Here is a 17,746-nt window from a genome sequence, read left to right on the forward strand (position 1 = left end):
GTCTGTTGTAGGTGTCGGTTGCCACCAATGGAGTGACTGAGGTGTGAATAATTGTGTCTGTAAAGGTATTATTTTACAACAATTCATAAACATTCAAGAAAATAGAATTGTTGTATTTTCACGTCTTTAATGTTTGTATGCTGCTGTATACTGTAGCCAGTGTGATCTAATTTAATGGAAGGAAGCTGTGTGGCTTCCTTACTGTTCTGAGGGTGGGGCAAAGGCAATTTTGATGTGAAGCAGCGACAGTGCACGAGAGCAGCGGAGAGCAGACAGAGACACCATGGACTCTGGCAAACTAGAGTGATTTGAAGTTTCTCCTGGAGGACTGGAATCATTTTCTGCCAGGACCGAGGACAGCACTCAGATAGCAGGTATGGAGCATTGTTCCCTTGTTTCTACCCACTGCCTTGTTTTCCCAACATGGAAACTTGAAATAACTTCACTTCAAGTAACAAAAACAATCTTAAATTCTTGAAACATAGTCTTTGACTTTCCCACAGCTTTAACTCTTTCATTTTAATGAAAGTAAATAACTACACATGGGGCATGTATGTATACAATTAAATCAATGTTAAAAAAACAAAAAAAAAACAAATGTGTCATCGCTTCATTTGACTTTCTGTTGCCAAAACATTTCCTCGGTCAGGTCGATTCAGTGTTGAACCTTAAAAGCATGCTGTAAACTTCCACCTCAAGCTGCTTCCCGCATCGACTTTGTTTACTTTTCTCTGGTGTGGCATGTAAATTCGCTTTTTCGACTGTGGCCGGTGTCAACTCATACCTCAGCTCACACCCCAGCCTGTTTCTCTGCTGCAAGCTATCTGAATAGAATTTTATGCAGCAGAGATTCCAGATGAGCAGAAACCTCTTCACTGTGAAACAAGCCCTGAAGGTAAAAAGAAAAGCCTGTAACAAATATGCCAATACACGAGGAACTTCATATGGACCAATTAAAAACAAGATTTAATGATGTTAATATGTAGCTAAAATTGAGGTGATGAAATACACGCAAAATATATATTTTTAGTATGAAATACACAGTTCTGGTGAAGTAAAAATGGATATTTTGGCTGTTATCCGATGAATCATCGCCGTTTTCACATATTTGCACGAGAGGTTTTACAGTGGCAACATTCACTCCCTGGGCACACACCAGTAAAATTCAATTTCCCTCTTCAGTACTTCACATCCTGCTCATTCTCGGTTATAAACTCCATCAGTCTAATGAAGACGTGGGAAAAAAAAACATTCATGACTATTTTAAGCCCATTTCATCTGTTTTTCCCTGTACCTAGTAATAAGTATGTGGAAATGTTAAATTAAGTATTAAGGAAAAAGAATCAAATTCAACAAGATTTCTTGTCCCTCAAAAATGCCATCTAAAAGTGCTTTATACTGAGAACCTTAATATGAAAAGAAATCATATGTAATCAAACATATTTTAAGCAAATAGCATCATTAAGTACACATTTTTAGATTTTCACCTTGTTTTCTAATGGTTTAGTCACAAAATGCGAGTTAAATATGAAACTTTTTCTTCTATCCTTTTGTCTCGACGGCCACTCACAACGTGGCCCCTTTGGAAATCCACTCGTCTAATCCCTAGCATTTCTATACTTTAACAGTCACTCTTAATCTTTTAGTATATTTTTAAAGTAAAAATGTTTTATTTACACTTTGTGACTACACAAAATCTCTTTGAAATCTCTATTGTTTGACAATTGGAACCAGTTTTTCCAGCCTGAGGCTGCAGACTGCTGGAATTCCTGAAATGGATTCAGAAACACTTCGAATCATGTTCCCAATGGGATGCACCACACAAGATGACCCATAAACCCAACCATCTTGGCCTGGATGCTATAGTCAGTGTGGCCTAACCATGCTGCTGAGCACGATCGACGGCACGATTGGTGAAGCACAACCCATTCACAAAAACTACATTGGCATTGGGTTTAAGTTCGTCCACTGAGGAACACCCATCTCGCATCCCATCCAAAAAAAAAAACAAAAAAATAACTTGTATCCTAATGTTTCAGCATAAAAGACACTGAAAAGCTCCCCAGAAATGTGTGGCGCAGTTAATAGAGCTGTGATGTCATTGTAAGACACTGGGTGACTGATAATGATGTGAAGTTAATAAAACCCGTTTTCCACATTTCTGGCAGTAATTACAGTGGTACCTTGGTTTTCGAACGTCCCGAAATTCGAGTTCGAACAAAAATTTCGAGATGATAAGCCAGAAAAACATAACGCGCGCGGACCGATCAGCTGACCCACGACGCGCTTTGTTATTGTGTATTACGCAGCCTCTATGCAGACGTGTCCCGTTAGCTACATTTACTGACTGTTTCTTCTTCATATTGAGGTGTAAAACCTTTCCTGTCTCCGCACTGGACCGTGGTAGAGTGTCACAGGGGAGGTGCCACCTCTGAGGCTGAGCTCTTGATGTCCTGTTGTGGGCTGGAGCTGGGACAGGGATGAGGCGAGTCTGGGACAGAGCGTTACTTGGTTTATGACTTTGTCACAGCCAAACTGCACAGAAGCGCACATTCAGAGCTGGACACGCACCGGGCACCTCTTCACTTCTGGAGAGACGTCACTCACTCGGCAACCCCTCCCACATGCAGCGGCCACACACATAGACGAACAGCGCACCTGCAGCAGACACTCTACATTCACTCCTACAAAAGACTATTTTAAGGCTTGGAACGCATTAGTTCTTTTTCCATTACTTGTAATGGGAAAAATCGATTCAGATTTCGAACAAATCCCTTCTCGAACGGCCGTCTGGAACGGATGGTGGTCGAGAACATATCCATTGAACTTTTTTTCCCAAACCGTCTGTACATGCTTTCAATACATTCAATGTAAATTACCAGAATTTATTTAGTTAAACATGTATTGAACAGATCGCGACATGACAAAGACAACTGAGAGACTTTTATTTGTACTTTATTTTTATTATTATTATTATAATTATGTTGAAATGTTGGATTTCATTCGATTCTTTTATTCAACATGACTCATGACAGTATTTCTTGTCCCTCAAAATCACAAAATGAAATATATAGACTGAAATGTGTCATAAAATGCTTTTATATACGTATTTTATTGACAGTTTATTTCTGTTACCAAGATATTTAAACTTCAAGAACACTTCCAATTCATATGGTCCATATTGGGAATAAAATGTATATAGAAATATATATAGACAGATAATGAAACAAGACACTTGGTGTAATTATTTTTGTTGAATTTTAGATTATTTTTCTCCTGTCCTTCTGTCTTTTGCCATTACAACCCATAACAACAGTCATGGTATATGAGGACATTTAATTGTCCTCTCCAGCAATAAAGGAAATATATCCTTAATTTCAGATTTCCAGCATAAATCAATCAATTATATGGTGGAAACGAAATACACGGCAACACCTACATCTGTATGTACAGGCAGCAAGTCTCGGCCCTGATGTCAAAAGAGGGCCAGAGACAATCGGCTCTCTTGGATCCTTGCCATGACACACACTTTTAAACAGTTGTATTTGTTAAGGTATATTCACTTAAAGTTTAAAAATGTCTCAAAAACCTTTCGAAAGAGTGACTTTGTTGTTGACGTTTAACACCTTGCACAGAGTTAGCTCACATAACATGACTGGTCATGGTTCCAGACTTGCCCACATATATTATTTATGTCAAATCTAAGGTGAAATACTAATGTGTAACTGAAAGAAAAACAAGGAATACATTGTTTTTGACAGGGGAATGAATAATTTTGGGCTTAAGTGTATATGATGGAAGGCAGCGTGCTGAGGTGGCCATGGACTGTATAAAGAAGGCAAAGCAGACAGTTTGAAAAGCAGCATGATCTCATCTTTAATAAATGTCTTGCTATACATTGTCATTTGCAGCATTTTTTGGTGCCACACCTATGCATGCACAGTTTGATGAGCACGTACGGATGGAATTTTCTCAGTGATCACTGTAAATAGGTACGGAAGAGGCGGCCCAGTCTCCGGCCTTGTGTTTGCCTAGACATGACTTGAGCTTCCAGTTAGCTTTAATAGACGACTCAAACCTACAGTATTAACATGTTTAGTATGCAGTGATTTTACCTAACAAGGAAAGAAGTTAATGCTGAAATCTAAAGCATTTCTAAAACAATGTCCTTGTATTTACAGACCGGCCGCTGGGAACGATCTGGATCATGAAGGCCACGCAGTTGGAGAAGCCCACGTTCAAAAGGCGTGCTACATTCACAATTTTCTTCGCGTGCATTGCCACGGTTTTTCTGTCAATCTACTTGGACGAAAAGAGGGTGAGGACATCTGAATTGACTCTTCTCTAAATGAGTTGAACTGACCTTAACAGTTGAATTTCACTCCTGCATGGCATGAAGGGGCACATTTTAGTTATTGGTTACTCTGTTAGAGGGCGTGCCACTCAAACTGCACCTACATTTATTCTTCACTTTCACTGTTAATGGTTGAGATGTTCCTTTATATATTAGGGCTACGACTTTACTCTGTTCATTTTGAGTAGTTAAGTACCAGCAAAAATCCATCCAAATAACGCATTCATATTTGATACGCATTGATATGCATATAACGTTTCTTTTTCAGGGAGATTTTTCTTTGCACCTATTCCAAGTGCAACACATGAAATGTCATAAGTCTGGATGAGATTGTCCAGATGGACTGAAAGCATTTTGAAATTTCTGAATAAAATCATTAATAAATGTCATGTGTAACTTTAATTGACTGGTGTCCAATATTAGAATATGGATGATCACGATAAATTAACTATAAACCTTTAAATAATTAGATTTTTAATTGTACATAATGTAAAACGTAAACAAGAAGGTTAAACATTGTCACGAAAAACCTATACCTTGTCATGTCATGCAAAGTTTCTTCAAAATGACACCAATGAACACTCACATATGACACGCTATTGTGTTTGCTGTGTCGTTTTTGACATGTATTCATGATGCTTTTGAAATCACTTGAAACCACAACTCATGAAGAGGCAGAGTTATGTGGTTGGGTTGAGATTAAATTTCCATTGTCTGTGTAAATGTAGCTGAAATGTATTCCATGGGGGAAGTGAAACTGTAGACCAGGTCTTTAAGCTCGGATCTATATAGAAAGGTATGTTGCGTGAGTCTCGAGGTGATGTATATGGTGTTGTTTTGTCACCCACTAGGCTCTTGGGGAAGAGTTCATGTGCAAAAGACAACTATATTATTTTATTCAGTCTCCATTTAAATTCAATTTTTATCATCAAATCTCTGTCCATGTGTGTGTGTTTAGGTTTTATGGGGAAACGTACTTCCACTGACCCAGAATGAAGAGGACCCTACCAAGTCATTACATCAGGAAAAAAATGGAACTGCTACTCTAACAGAAGACGACTTCTGCAAGTTCCGTGCTCTTTCACATAAAGAAGAAGTTGAAGAGCGTGTGCTACTAGAATCTTATGCTTGGCCTCAAACTCCATCATTACCTGATCCATTTTCCATCCAACAAACCAGCAGCCCTGCTGGCAGCTCATTTACCATTTTGCCCAGACATGGAGAGCAACTGTGGCATGTCGGTGACCAACTTGAAGTTATGATAAACATGCTGGATTTTCAAGGAAATCCTAAAACCACAGGAGGTGACTTTTTAATAGCTCGACTCCACAACCCAGTTCTACTCGCTGGTGTTGCTGGGCGGGTTGTCGATCATCTCAACGGCTCCTACTCTGCTGTGTTTCCGCTTCTCTGGGATGGAAAGGCAGCCGTCGAGGTGAGATTTAAATTCACAAAGAATGAGAAAAATGAAGTAACCAGTTCCTCTCCCCACCAATCTGCCTCAGGTGAAACTGGTCCATCCTAGCGAAGCCATCACAGTGCTGTGCAGAGTTGCCAGAGAACTGCCAGACCGAGTGAACTTCAGAGGTGTTTTCCGTAAAGGCAGAGTCTCTGAAACAACAGTGTGCAATGTTTGCCTGCGTCCCACTGAGGGGCCCGTATGTGACTTCACTGACGTCAGGACCGGTGAGACCTGGTTCTGCTACAAGCCGAAGAAGCTGGACTGCAGTGATAGAATACTTCACAACAAGATGGCATTTGCAGAGCAATTTGGTCTCAATGAGAAGGTGCTGTTTCAAAGGTATGATTTTGTGAGCTGCGTCTCCCTGAAATACAATGAAGAGAATAGCCTTGCAGGTTTTACACTGTCACTCTTTGACAATGTTGTTTCTCGTTTCTCAAGATTCTTTCTGGAGTTGTTCATTTGATAGATAAAGAAATCTGTGTGTATTATTAGTGCTTGATAAGGCTGGGTGATTTTTTTTTTTCAGTTTTGGTCTCACACATTCCATGAGCGCTCACTTCTGTGACCAGACAATGCACAGGCTAATTTGACACGTTATCGGTCTGAGAGATGAGTCTATGCCATTTTGACGTGTTTTTTCCTCCCAGTGGGACCAACCTGAAAGTGGCTGTACCTGCGTCAGGGCCCGAGAGTGTGAACGTGTTGCCTGTGAAAAGAGGTAATGACAGCATCACTAACTCAATAACGGCTATTTGCATCGGTTAATATAAGAAACATGGTGGTTATGCCACTTGCAGCGTTTTGTAGATTCATCAAATTGGAGGATGGCGTGGCTAGTCATGGTGCCAAAAACAATCGTATGACAATGTGTTAGATAAATGTGCATCTGGCGCTTGTCAAACCCAAGTCTACATTTGCAACAATTGCAGACTACCTTTCGATTGTGGATCGTGCCTCAGTATCCATGGAAATGAGTGAAAAGTTCAGGTGTTAGAGTTCGGAGCTTGTTGTAACTTCCACTTCATCTTTCCAGGCAGCTGCACACAACTGCAAGGCATAGAGTGGAGTGATTTCATTCTGTTGTCACGACCACTTCTTGCACAGTCCTCCACAGTTGGGGTCGGGGATCATAATCAAGTGGTTGAGCACTTCTGACATATATGTTCTTCTTTATCCACAAGATACAAAAGACCAAAGTCTGGATTTAGGAATGTCTGGATTTTATTACCAAGGCCTTTGGAAATCTTTGAGTGGAACCCCAACTCGACATTTTGACACGCCGGTTTCCATCAGCCAGTGTCTGCAGGGAAAAGTGCTCCACCTGTTTGGGGACTCTACCATTAGGCAGTGGTACACATACTTCATCGAAAAAGTACCAGGTGATGAAAATTACAATTAAATACAAGAAAAACAGCTTTGTGATTTTCCTTTCCTTCTTTTTTTTTTAGGGCTGAAGCAGTTTGACTTGCACACAAGTCAGTTTACAGGACCTCTGCTGGCCTTGGATTATCAAAGGAACATCATGGTGAAGTTCAGTATCCACGGGCCGCCCATCAACTTCCCCAACATCCCTGTTGCTCAGCTTCACTACATCGCGAATGAACTGGATGAAATTGTCGGGGGACCAAACACAGTTGTGGTTATTGGTGTCTGGGGTCACCTTGGAGCGTTCCCCATAAGGATTTACATCCGACGTCTGCAAAGCATCCGCCAGGCTGTGATTCGACTGCTCACCAGATCCCCGAAAACAACAGTTGTCATTCGGACAGCGAACTTTAAGAGCCAGACGCCTTTAGTAACATGGGTAGGAAGTGACTGGTACTCAGTGGAGCGGGACAAGATCCTCAGGGCTATGTTCAAGCATGTGAATGTCCGCTGGGTGGATGCCTGGGAGATGACCTTGGCTCACTATCTTCAACATGACCTTCATCCTCAAGCCCCCATCGTCAAAAATATGATTGACGTCCTGTTATCCTACGTTTGTCCTCTGAGGCGATATGGCCGACGCAGAATGTAAAATCAACTTCCTGTCTCGAGTCATGAAACCCTGAAACAGCAGGTAATGCCACTAGAGGACAGTCTGAAAGAGCCTGCAGTGGACAGCTGTGCTGTAAGGCATTCCAATCCATTACCAAGCAACATTTAGAGAGATGTGATTCATGAAGGGGGATCATGAGGGTACTTCAATGCCAGGTGGACCTTTGTGTCCAATGTTGAGGCAGAAGTTTTGCCTCGCTGCGATAAGCTGATGCCTTGGACCCAAATCCAACTTGCTCAGACGTCCTCCGTGACACATGCAATGTCCCTCACTGGCAGTTGACTTTTGAAGGCACCTTTAAGAACCAATAGTTGATAAACCCCAGGTTGTTGTTGATGTGCACCTGTCATATGATAGCACAAAGATTCCAATTTGAAATGGAGGGTCAATTAATAGATGCATGAATGATCGACTTTATTATTTTTTTTTTTTTAAGGGAAATCACTCTTTGAGTGTGACACTGAATTCAAGCCTCAGGTATCACTAATCACTAATTGTGTTTAGGAAAGTCACTTCATGTTGATGTTCATTGTTTTGTTCTCCTTCGAGGTAAATACGACCACTGTTTGGACATGTTTCTTTCCTCCATTCTTTTTAGTAAACCCTGGCAAATGGGGAGGATAAAGGTATATCACAAAATGCAAGTAGTTCTGTCATGTTTATATGAGTTTACATGTAATTTTATTCAGTGAATAAAAGAAGCAATGCGGACACAGCGAGAGGAAGATACACGCACTGCAAAAACACTCATACATATGAACTGTACTTGAAACAAGTAAGAAATTATTTGTCCAAGCAGCAATTTATATACATTTTAATCATTTCACGTGATCACCCACAAGACAGGCTATTTCCCATAAAACCACCATGCACCGAGTGACACCACAATGTATACTGTATGCATAATACATATCTATAAAAGGTGCTTCAAGTTCTTCAATATCCAGCGCCATCAAATATGTAATTTCACTCTCATTTACTTATCTTCACTATCAAACATCTGTTTACTTCATATACTGCAGATTACCCAAATATTCCACACATATTTTTATTATATTCAATACAAATTACCTTAGCATATAATTATCAAATCCATACATGACAAAAATTGTGAAAGAGCTTCATTTGCACTTTTACATTTTATAGAATTATGAATGCATTGGTGATGTGCTAAGCGAACCACGGGGCAACAGTAGTCTGACATGTATTTTTATGTATCTATCACATGGATGTATTTATCACAATAAAATAAATACATAAATAAAATTCTGTTTTTGTGTTCACAATCATCATCATTGGTCACTGTGTTCCACTGTTAACATTCAAATAAAGCCATTGAGAGGACTAGATAAACGGTGAGGAACTTGTTTGTTTTGAAATCAAGCAATAGGAGGCGGATTTAAAGCATAAGGATTTATGCACCTTCAGTTCAGGGATTAAAGTTCAACTTTTAGTGTCCTGTTGGGGCCACACCCATGCTATAATTGGACAACTAGTGGCTCTCAGTTTGAGACTCCTCGTCTCGAGTCAGAGGAGGGGAAAAGAAAGTGGACAGATCTGCCATAGTTACAATAAAAACTCACTTTTCTGCTGAATAATTGGACTGAATTAGTTCATACATTTTTCACTCGTACACAAACAAGTGTCTACTGTCGTGACCTGCAAACTAGCAGGGCTGCCACAAATTTTTATGCAACGCTTTGGTGCTTGCAGTGATGTAACGCACAGTCGAGAGTGAAAGTTCAATGCTTGCACATGCAGAGCTTTCACTGCTCGCCATGGTGCATGACTGCAATCACTGCACGACTGAGTTGTGTCCCAACTGCAGACGTCAGTTGAACTGACGGGTGTTGAAGCTATAGTGGTCACCAGTTTGCCAGCACTCCACAGTGTGATATGATTGATGGCAAATTCTTTTTTTGCACTCGTTGCAAAAAACACGTTGCGCTCACCTCTACGTAGGACTGCTCCTGGCGAGTGCCCACATTTGTGTAACCGAAGTCACTGGTTGCAACTGAAGAGCGCCGTCTACCAAATATTGACCTTGTTTATCTGTTTAGCTCTTTTGAACGGTCTCTCTGTTCTGTCGCCTGCCTTTCTTGCTTAGATGCCTGTAAATCGGCTTGGTTGTAGTCATGGCCATATTTTCGATAGACGTGGTTCTGTCACATTAAGTAGGCATCAATGGTGAATTACAACAGATGGCTTCTGCCTTTTCTTGACTGCAAATGGAAATAAATCAACAAAAATCTGAGAAGATGAGAGAATGATCTACCCACAACGGCAGTAGACTACAGGTTTCCTACTGACCGATCACGGCAGAGATGGGCGTAGCTGGAGAATGAAAGTGTTTTCGACGGGCAAGGCACATTCTCTACTGTTAAAGTTTCAAATCATTTCAGCTTTGGTAACGCATGGCTGTGTTCAGTCGGGGTCCAATAGTATTGTAACTCATGACGTGAGGTCCTACTACCATGCAGAATAGAAAAAGAATTTTCCCAGTTTCCCACGGACAGTTTAATTATTATCATGTAAAGAGATGTGTAGCAACAAAGGATGGGTTAATGACAGCTAATCATGGTACTTGTATACATGATCCAAGTTGATAGTACATTCATATTTTGCGTCTTTTCAGAGGACAAATGTGGGACAGGAGGACATCGATCATGTTTTTAACAATAGGAGTTTGGGGATGAAGTTCATGTGGTAGATAGTGGGCCAACGTCATCTCCCAGGCATCCACCCAGCGGACATTCACGTCTTTGAACACTGCTCTGAGGATCTTGTCCCGCTCCATGGTGTAAAAGTCACTGTTGGTCACTGTTTCAAAAATGGATAGTTGTTTCAGGTTTGAGGTCCGGATGACGACCAGCGTAGCGGGAGCTCTCGCTAGCAGGCGAACCACAGCCTTGCGGATGGTCTGCAGCCGTCGTATGTAAATCTCAACGGGGAAAGTACTAAAGTGAGACCAGATGCCAATGACAACGACCGTGTTCGCTCCTCCGACCACTGTGTCCAGCTTGTTTGCGATATAACTAAGCTGAGCGACAGGGACTTGAGCAAAACGGATCGGTGGGCCATGACATTGAAAGTTCACGTAAATGTTTTTTTTATAATCAAAGGCCATAAAAGGTCCGATTTGTTTGAGGCTGTGTAAATCAAACTCCTTCAGATCTGTGGAGAAAATGAGGTGGAAGGTGAAATCATAGTTGCAAAGGGTCCATCATGAAATAGTTTTTTACCTGGCAGACTTTCATTGAGGTACTCGTACCACTGCCTGATTGTAGAGTCCCCGTAGAGGTGAAGCTCTTTCCCCTGAAGACAACTGCTGATTTCATCAGGAGTGCTGAAACGCTGAACTCTGGAGCCGCTCACAGCGTGCCAGACGTCTCGGTAATAATAACCAGCCACTCCAGAACTTCTAATTTTGTTCTTCGCCTCTTGATCATCTGAAACAAATAAAGAGAATGTCCTTCTTTGTGATCTATTGTATCCAAAAGACACTTTAAAACTATTTTTTTCAATTGTTAATTTCTCTTCTCTTTACTGAAAACAGAGAGAAGTTGTTCACCTTTATCAACTGGCAACACGTTTACGCTTCCTGGTCCTGATGGAGGGATTGGAATTTTCATGTTGGTTTTACTGAGGAGGAAAATGATTTACAAATGGATCACCTGCTGCCTCTTAGGAGGACAAAAACCACATGCAAGATGATAAAATCGGTGCTTACTTGTGAAAGAGTGTCTCATATGGTCCAATCTTAATCGCACTGCTCCTCTTGGTATGGACAACTCTGGTGTCACATTGCAGCTTTCCTGGCTTGTAGCAGAACCACGGCTCTCCTGTTTGAACATCTGTGAAGTTGCAGATCTGCCTCTTGGTAGGACGCAGACAAACGTTACACGTGGTTCTCACAGAGAGCCTGCCCTTCTGGAAAATGCTAACAAATTTTATTCTGTCTGGACTTTCCTCGTTCAGTTTGCGCAGCACTGAGACACCGTCACTGGGGTGAACTAGCGTGACCTGAGAGAGCGAGAAGCACAACTAGTACATGAACATCAGCTTTGTTTTGTTCATATATTTCTCTTCTCACCTCAACTGCCGCATTTCCGCTCCACAATAAAGGAAACACAGCAGAGTAGGAGCCATCGTGATGATCTGTAATCTGTCCAACAACACCAGCAAGAAGGAAAGGGTTGTGGAGTCGGGCAATGAGGAAATCCCCTCCAGTCTTCCTCGGAATGCCTCGAAAGTCATACATTTTTATTGAAACTTCCAGTTGATCCCCGACGTGCCACTGCTCCCCGTCATCTTTAGGAAGAATGGTGAATGTGCTACGGCGGGGACAGGTGGTTTTAAGTAGGGAAAAGTCCGCTGATAATGCAGGAGTTTCAGGCCATGCAAGGGACTCCTGTAGGAGATGCTGCTCCAGAGCATCCTCAGACGAAACAGGCGGGAAGCGGCAAAAATGGTTGTCCTCTAGAGGCACTATCACGTTGTTTTGCAAAAATAATGAAGAGCGGCTTTTTTTATAAACCCGGAAGGTCCTCTGGAGTATCATCCTCCGCCGATTCTGAGAAGACAGTCACAGGGAGATTTTAGCAGTAGTCCGTGAGGTTTGAGTCGAAGTGCGTCTTTATATTATGCTGTCATGTATTGACTTTTCGTCATAATAAACTATGTCGTAGGATTTCTACAAGCACCAAGAGAAGTTCATTTACTCAAAACAGAAAAGTGTGTGACAGCACATCCCTCCGCCAAGGATCTCATGGGTGATGCAAAGCCAGTGATGTTAGCAGGGCTGTAATCCAGATTTGTTAAAACCATGTAATATCTTGGAGCAACTCCAAACCAATTTTGGATGTTTTTTTTGCTGTTAAAATCATTGAGTGAATATGAAAAAAATAATGGAATGTTACATATATGATCGGTTTATTTACAATGAGTTAAATAATTGAGTAAATCTGAGGGAAACCTATCAATTTCAGTAATTCTCTCACATTCCACAAGTCAGCACAATTAAATTAGCACTGCATCAGTTTAATGTGTGTTTATTAATTATTTATTTTTGGTTGAATGGAGTTTTTGTGAAAAAAATAATGTTAACATTGAATTGCATTTCAACAAACAGATGCTGTCCTCAGATCGACAGATAGTGCCTTCATTTATTCTGGGGGAATCCATACCAAGATCAAGACACAATGTGTGAATGTTTCCAGTAACTGTAACTATGTTTATTTCACTTCTAATCTGTAACAATACGGTTGATACCATTACTTCTCACCTTCAGGTCTTCCACATAGTGCATCAGAAAAGCAGTGACGACGATGACCGTGATGAGCATCGCGACCACACATTTTTTAAAGCTTCTATGAGCTGCCCTCATTATAGGGGCCACAGGTCACTTTCCGAGGTCGGTCTGTGGAGACAGTAATTCATCACCATGAGAAATTAGTGTGAAGATTCCGAGGTACTGAAAAATGTACAACATAGAGACTCCTGGTCTGAAGTAAGTCAGTAGAACTCTACGTTTAGACCGTAGAAGCATGTTTGGATGATCTCAGTGCTTGATGTATAGCTAACTTCAAGTGAAAAGCCAACAAAACACTGGAATTTAAACCATGTTGTAATTCCAGCTGAGCAGGTTTTAGCATATACTTTGTCTGGCTAATCATGTAATGTATTATGTATTACATGTCATAAAACGGTTTTGACAAAAAAAGAAGCCAGAAAATAGTTACCAGAACAGTGATCTCTTTTATTTAAAAAAAAAAAAATCTTTTGGTGGGAGATAATATTCTGATGATAATAATACAGTACTTGTCTATGAACACAAGACCAACGTATGCCAATCACACGCAATCTTTCCCTTATTTTTTTTTAAATGTTTATTGTCTAAGTGCAATTAAAAATGGGGCTCATATATTTATCTTTCCCACCAAGACCGTTGATAACTTTTACAATTTAAAAAAGAAACAAAAAACAAACAATTAAAAAAATATATATTTTAAATATTTTTTACAATCCAGATAAATCTCCTGAACACTGATTAAAATTGTTATATTTAATAGTATTTTTTATATGATTAATTATTCATATATAATTTAGCAATTTTATTTGGCTATTTTTGCGAAATGATATTGTTTTATATTTGAAACTGTTTCAAAAGGCTAAACTTCTACTTGTTGAGTATGAAGGCATCATCAAATAAAGTTTGTGTATTTCATTAAATATCTGGTAATTATAGTTTATATAGTTATCAAATTTTGTTGGCTTAAATAATTAACTTTGTTAATAATCGATGTTGATATTTAATCGTACAATTACGCACAATTTTAAGGAAACTCAAAATACTTCTGTTTTTCTGATTTAAAAATGTTGGTGCGTTGTTATCACTCAATAACGTTGAAAACGTGACCAATTTGGCCGATGTGTATTATTTAGTTATGAACACGCATAAACAATTTATAGTCTCACCGAAAGGGAATCATACTGCAACATACCTGGTTTCTATTCTGCGAGCGCTATCGAAGGCTTTGGCTCCTTCTGGATTCTGTCTTTTGCTTCATCGGTGACTGCGGACTGAGGACGCGGTCTCTCCGGGTGTCTCCTTAAACATGACAAACGCCTCCAGGGATGCGGGATTGGGGCTGAGCAAGTCCTGCTTGACCACCTCAGGGAAGGAGCGAACACGCGCTGAGCACCAGTGACCTGTTCAAACCCAAAGATCATATCCTCAGTTATTTGTTCCACACGTTCGTATACCGCATCCTAATGTTGGTTTCTGAGCTCCCCGCTGTGATGCTGATGCAGCGGGACGAGCATCTCAGCCACAGGAGTCCAATTCAACAGGTTGACAGTGGCCAGTAATATGGCTCTAAAGTGAATATGACTCTCTTTACATCACTAAAGTTCAACTCCCAACAGTTTCTCAAAGACAATGAACTAAAATAAATCCTGCAGGTGAAGCAACAAAACGTGTCTGTTCAGATGCCCCTGGCTGCGGACTCTCTCAGCACCGTCCTGTTCTGAAGCGAACGCCCACTTCTGTCCATCACTGTACCATCACAGTGAATATGCTTCATGTTTCTGCTTCGAGGTTCTGCGCCTGTCCTTCACAGCCGTATCTGTGTAATTTGTCTCCCCCTTCTGGCTGAATTGCACACTGCAGGTCTGCCTAGTTCAGTTCAGTACAGTGAAGCATCACTAGGGAGGGATATAATAATGATTATTAATAATAATAATCAAGAGAACTCAGTCTCCTGGCCAGGCTAACTAGCAAAAGAGCCAGGCTAACAGCTAGCCGGATGCTTTTGCCGGCGCCTTGTCCTACTGATAAAGTGACTGTGCGCGGCCATTTTGTCTCATGCGCTCCTGGGAGCTCTGGGTGTGATCCCAGACATGCTCTGTCGACAAACAGCTCAGGTATTACATGATCACGTGACTACTACTGTTGACGGGGGTGGAGCCACGGTCGGTCAGTCTCGGAGCTTGGATAACCATCAGACGTTGGTGGACCTGACTGTTTCCATCCTCCCGTGTCACAGACGTAAGCTGAGACTCGTGGTAGGGTGTAGTAACTTTCAATTCAACCGATTCCTGTTGAGGTGTTTCTTCGCTCTTCTGACCTTCTCCAAGGTGGTAGACACAACTTTGGAGCCTCTCAGAAGCTCAAGTCTGTAGACCTTGACCTACCTAGACGACTGGCTCATTCTGGCGACATCCAGGGAAGAGGCACTCGAGCATACGAGGAGGGTGCTGAATCACATCAGACGTCTGGGTTTCAACCCAGGTTTCAACCTCCAGAAGAGTGACTTGTATCCTACAACCTCCGCACAACCAGGGGATCCTCCTCGGATGATCCATGATGAGGAGTGCGCACCAGGTGAGAGCCAGCAAGGTGATGACACTCTTAGGTCTCATGTCAGAGGCACATCCAGTTGTGAAACACGCCACTGTCCCCACTTGGGCTGGGACAGGAACAGCTGGCTCAAGCTCGCCTGGACATGGTGTTCTGGGAGTCCAGAGTGTATCTTAAGGGAAGAGTGCCTATGGGCTACATCCAGCGATACACGCACGTCTTGACAGATGCATCCCACCTGGAAAGGCGCCCTGGATGAGGACAGCGTGGGAGGAGAATGCTACAATTCCACACCACATATCAGTCTGTTGGAGTTGATGGCGGTGGAGAAGGTTTTGCTTCACTTTGTACCATGGCTGACGGGACATCACGTGATGGTAAGGTTAGACAACTCCACCGCCTGTTGTAGCTAAGAGCGAGCCACCTCCCAGGTGTGCTAAACCTGGGCGCAGACAGGATGTCCAGAGGAGGCGCTCTCGTGGGCGAGTGGGGTCTCACGCCAGAGGTTGCGGACGTGCTTGACATAGGATTGTCAGATGCGGTTGTTTGAATGGTACAGAGCGCTCGGGCTCCAGCCACTAGCAGGTCTTGTTCCACTAGGTGGCACGTCTTTGTGAACAGGTGTGAGACTAAATGCTTCACGCCGGCTTTTACGCTGAACGTGCGGCTGCCATTACGGTGGGACACCAGGGCGGAATCTTCCTAGGAGGATCTGACTCTTAACCCAATTTTGCCTCTGGCCTTGTCTACAGCAAAGCGGGTGCTGGGCTGTGTCTCAGGCCGAGGTCAGTGCCTCGATGTGCATTTACCAATAGCAATGGCTGTTAGAGGCCTACGCACATATTCGTAGGGGAGTTTTAACCTTTACTGAATCCGCCCGACCACTTCTGTGTTTGCCGAACTGCGCGTCATGTTTTGCGACAGAACTGATTGGCTGACACGATTGACATTTCCACGTTGTATTGGAAACCTTTCTTTTTCTTTTATTCAAACCTTTCGACTGCACATTAGGACCATGGAGAAAAAAAGATGGCAATGGCAGCTATGATGACAAACCTTGTGACACGGCGTCACTTATGTTAAGTTTGATTTGTTAGTCGCTGGTTATATTGGTTGGTTTTATTATGAAAGTACTGTTGCGTTTTCCGTTTCCTTTGTCTGGCTTGTCGCGTCTCTCCCCAAGCCCGTTCTTGTAACCACCTGTGTAATTGCGTTGTTCTTCTTAAAGCAGCTGTAGTAGTGTCTTGGCCGCGCCACAGGTAAATAAGTGTAATTGCATGCTGTCGTAACGCTGGTTCTCCGGTCCCGCCCCCCATCCCACGTTTGTTTATGAGCAGAGACCGTGACGAAACAGCGGAAAACATAATCACAGAAAGTAATATACACAACACTGTCCAGCTTATACTTGCAAAGGCAACTCTCGAAGCATCTATCATTCAACATCAGAGATGGAGCTCCGTCATACAGCCAGTGAGGAGAGGCAGGATCCAGTGAGAGGCGGAGGCAGCTGCCGGACCGACGGACCCAGATGATAAAACTTTATTTTGACAGCACGTTTCAGAATGAAGCAAAGAGGAAAGTTGGAACATTTACTGATTAGGTGACAACAAACCGCTATCTTTGAGTTATGAGAAATAAACCTATAAGATGCAGCCGTCATCAGGGTCCGTCTCCTTCACATGTCCGGCTGGAATCCACAACAACAACAGTTCCGCGAGCAACGGACCTCAATCATTGTGATGTTTCTAACGGAATTGTTCTGTGAAAAACCTACTGAAAACCCTCATGTTCATCTCATGGACTCTCATGTAAGCTGTGGCGGTGCCCCACCGTCCTTTACAACACTGTATAATACTGTAATAATAAAGACAAAGGTGCAGTGTTTTTCTTCTCCTCTCCTCTCTGATGAGTTACAATGTTTGTTCCTCCAGTGTGGTTCACTCCCTCCATTGTAGTCCACCTGCAACTTCAAATTCTCACACACACTCAGCCACACTCCCTCATTCAGCATTCCTGTGAATAACTTCT

At 42.1% G+C, this 17,746-nt stretch overlaps 2 protein-coding genes across 2 annotated transcripts; one reads left to right on the forward strand and one right to left on the reverse strand.

Annotated features, from left to right (window-relative positions):
* Positions 1-291: 291 nt before the first annotated feature.
* Positions 292-8,945, forward strand: LOC128757414 (NXPE family member 3-like). Its single transcript, XM_053862687.1, has 7 exons — positions 292-374; positions 4,182-4,318; positions 5,313-5,789; positions 5,860-6,155; positions 6,467-6,537; positions 7,001-7,198; positions 7,268-8,945. The coding sequence occupies exons 2-7, from the start codon at positions 4,208-4,210 to the stop codon at positions 7,834-7,836; spliced, it is 1,722 nt and encodes a 573-aa protein (XP_053718662.1). The 5' UTR covers positions 292-374; positions 4,182-4,207; the 3' UTR covers positions 7,837-8,945.
* Positions 8,946-10,353: 1,408 nt separating this feature from the next.
* LOC128757200 (NXPE family member 3-like) lies at positions 10,354-13,201 on the reverse strand. The gene is made up of 6 exons (XM_053862306.1): positions 13,142-13,201; positions 11,951-12,430; positions 11,588-11,880; positions 11,429-11,499; positions 11,100-11,306; positions 10,354-11,031 (listed from the first exon to the last, which is right to left on the reverse strand). The coding sequence occupies exons 1-6, from the start codon at positions 13,199-13,201 to the stop codon at positions 10,472-10,474; spliced, it is 1,671 nt and encodes a 556-aa protein (XP_053718281.1). The 3' UTR covers positions 10,354-10,471.
* Positions 13,202-17,746: the final 4,545 nt, after the last annotated feature.

The sequence above is a fragment of the Synchiropus splendidus genome, chromosome 4 (genome assembly GCF_027744825.2).
Source record: "Synchiropus splendidus isolate RoL2022-P1 chromosome 4, RoL_Sspl_1.0, whole genome shotgun sequence".
NCBI lineage: Eukaryota > Metazoa > Chordata > Actinopteri > Syngnathiformes > Callionymidae > Synchiropus > Synchiropus splendidus.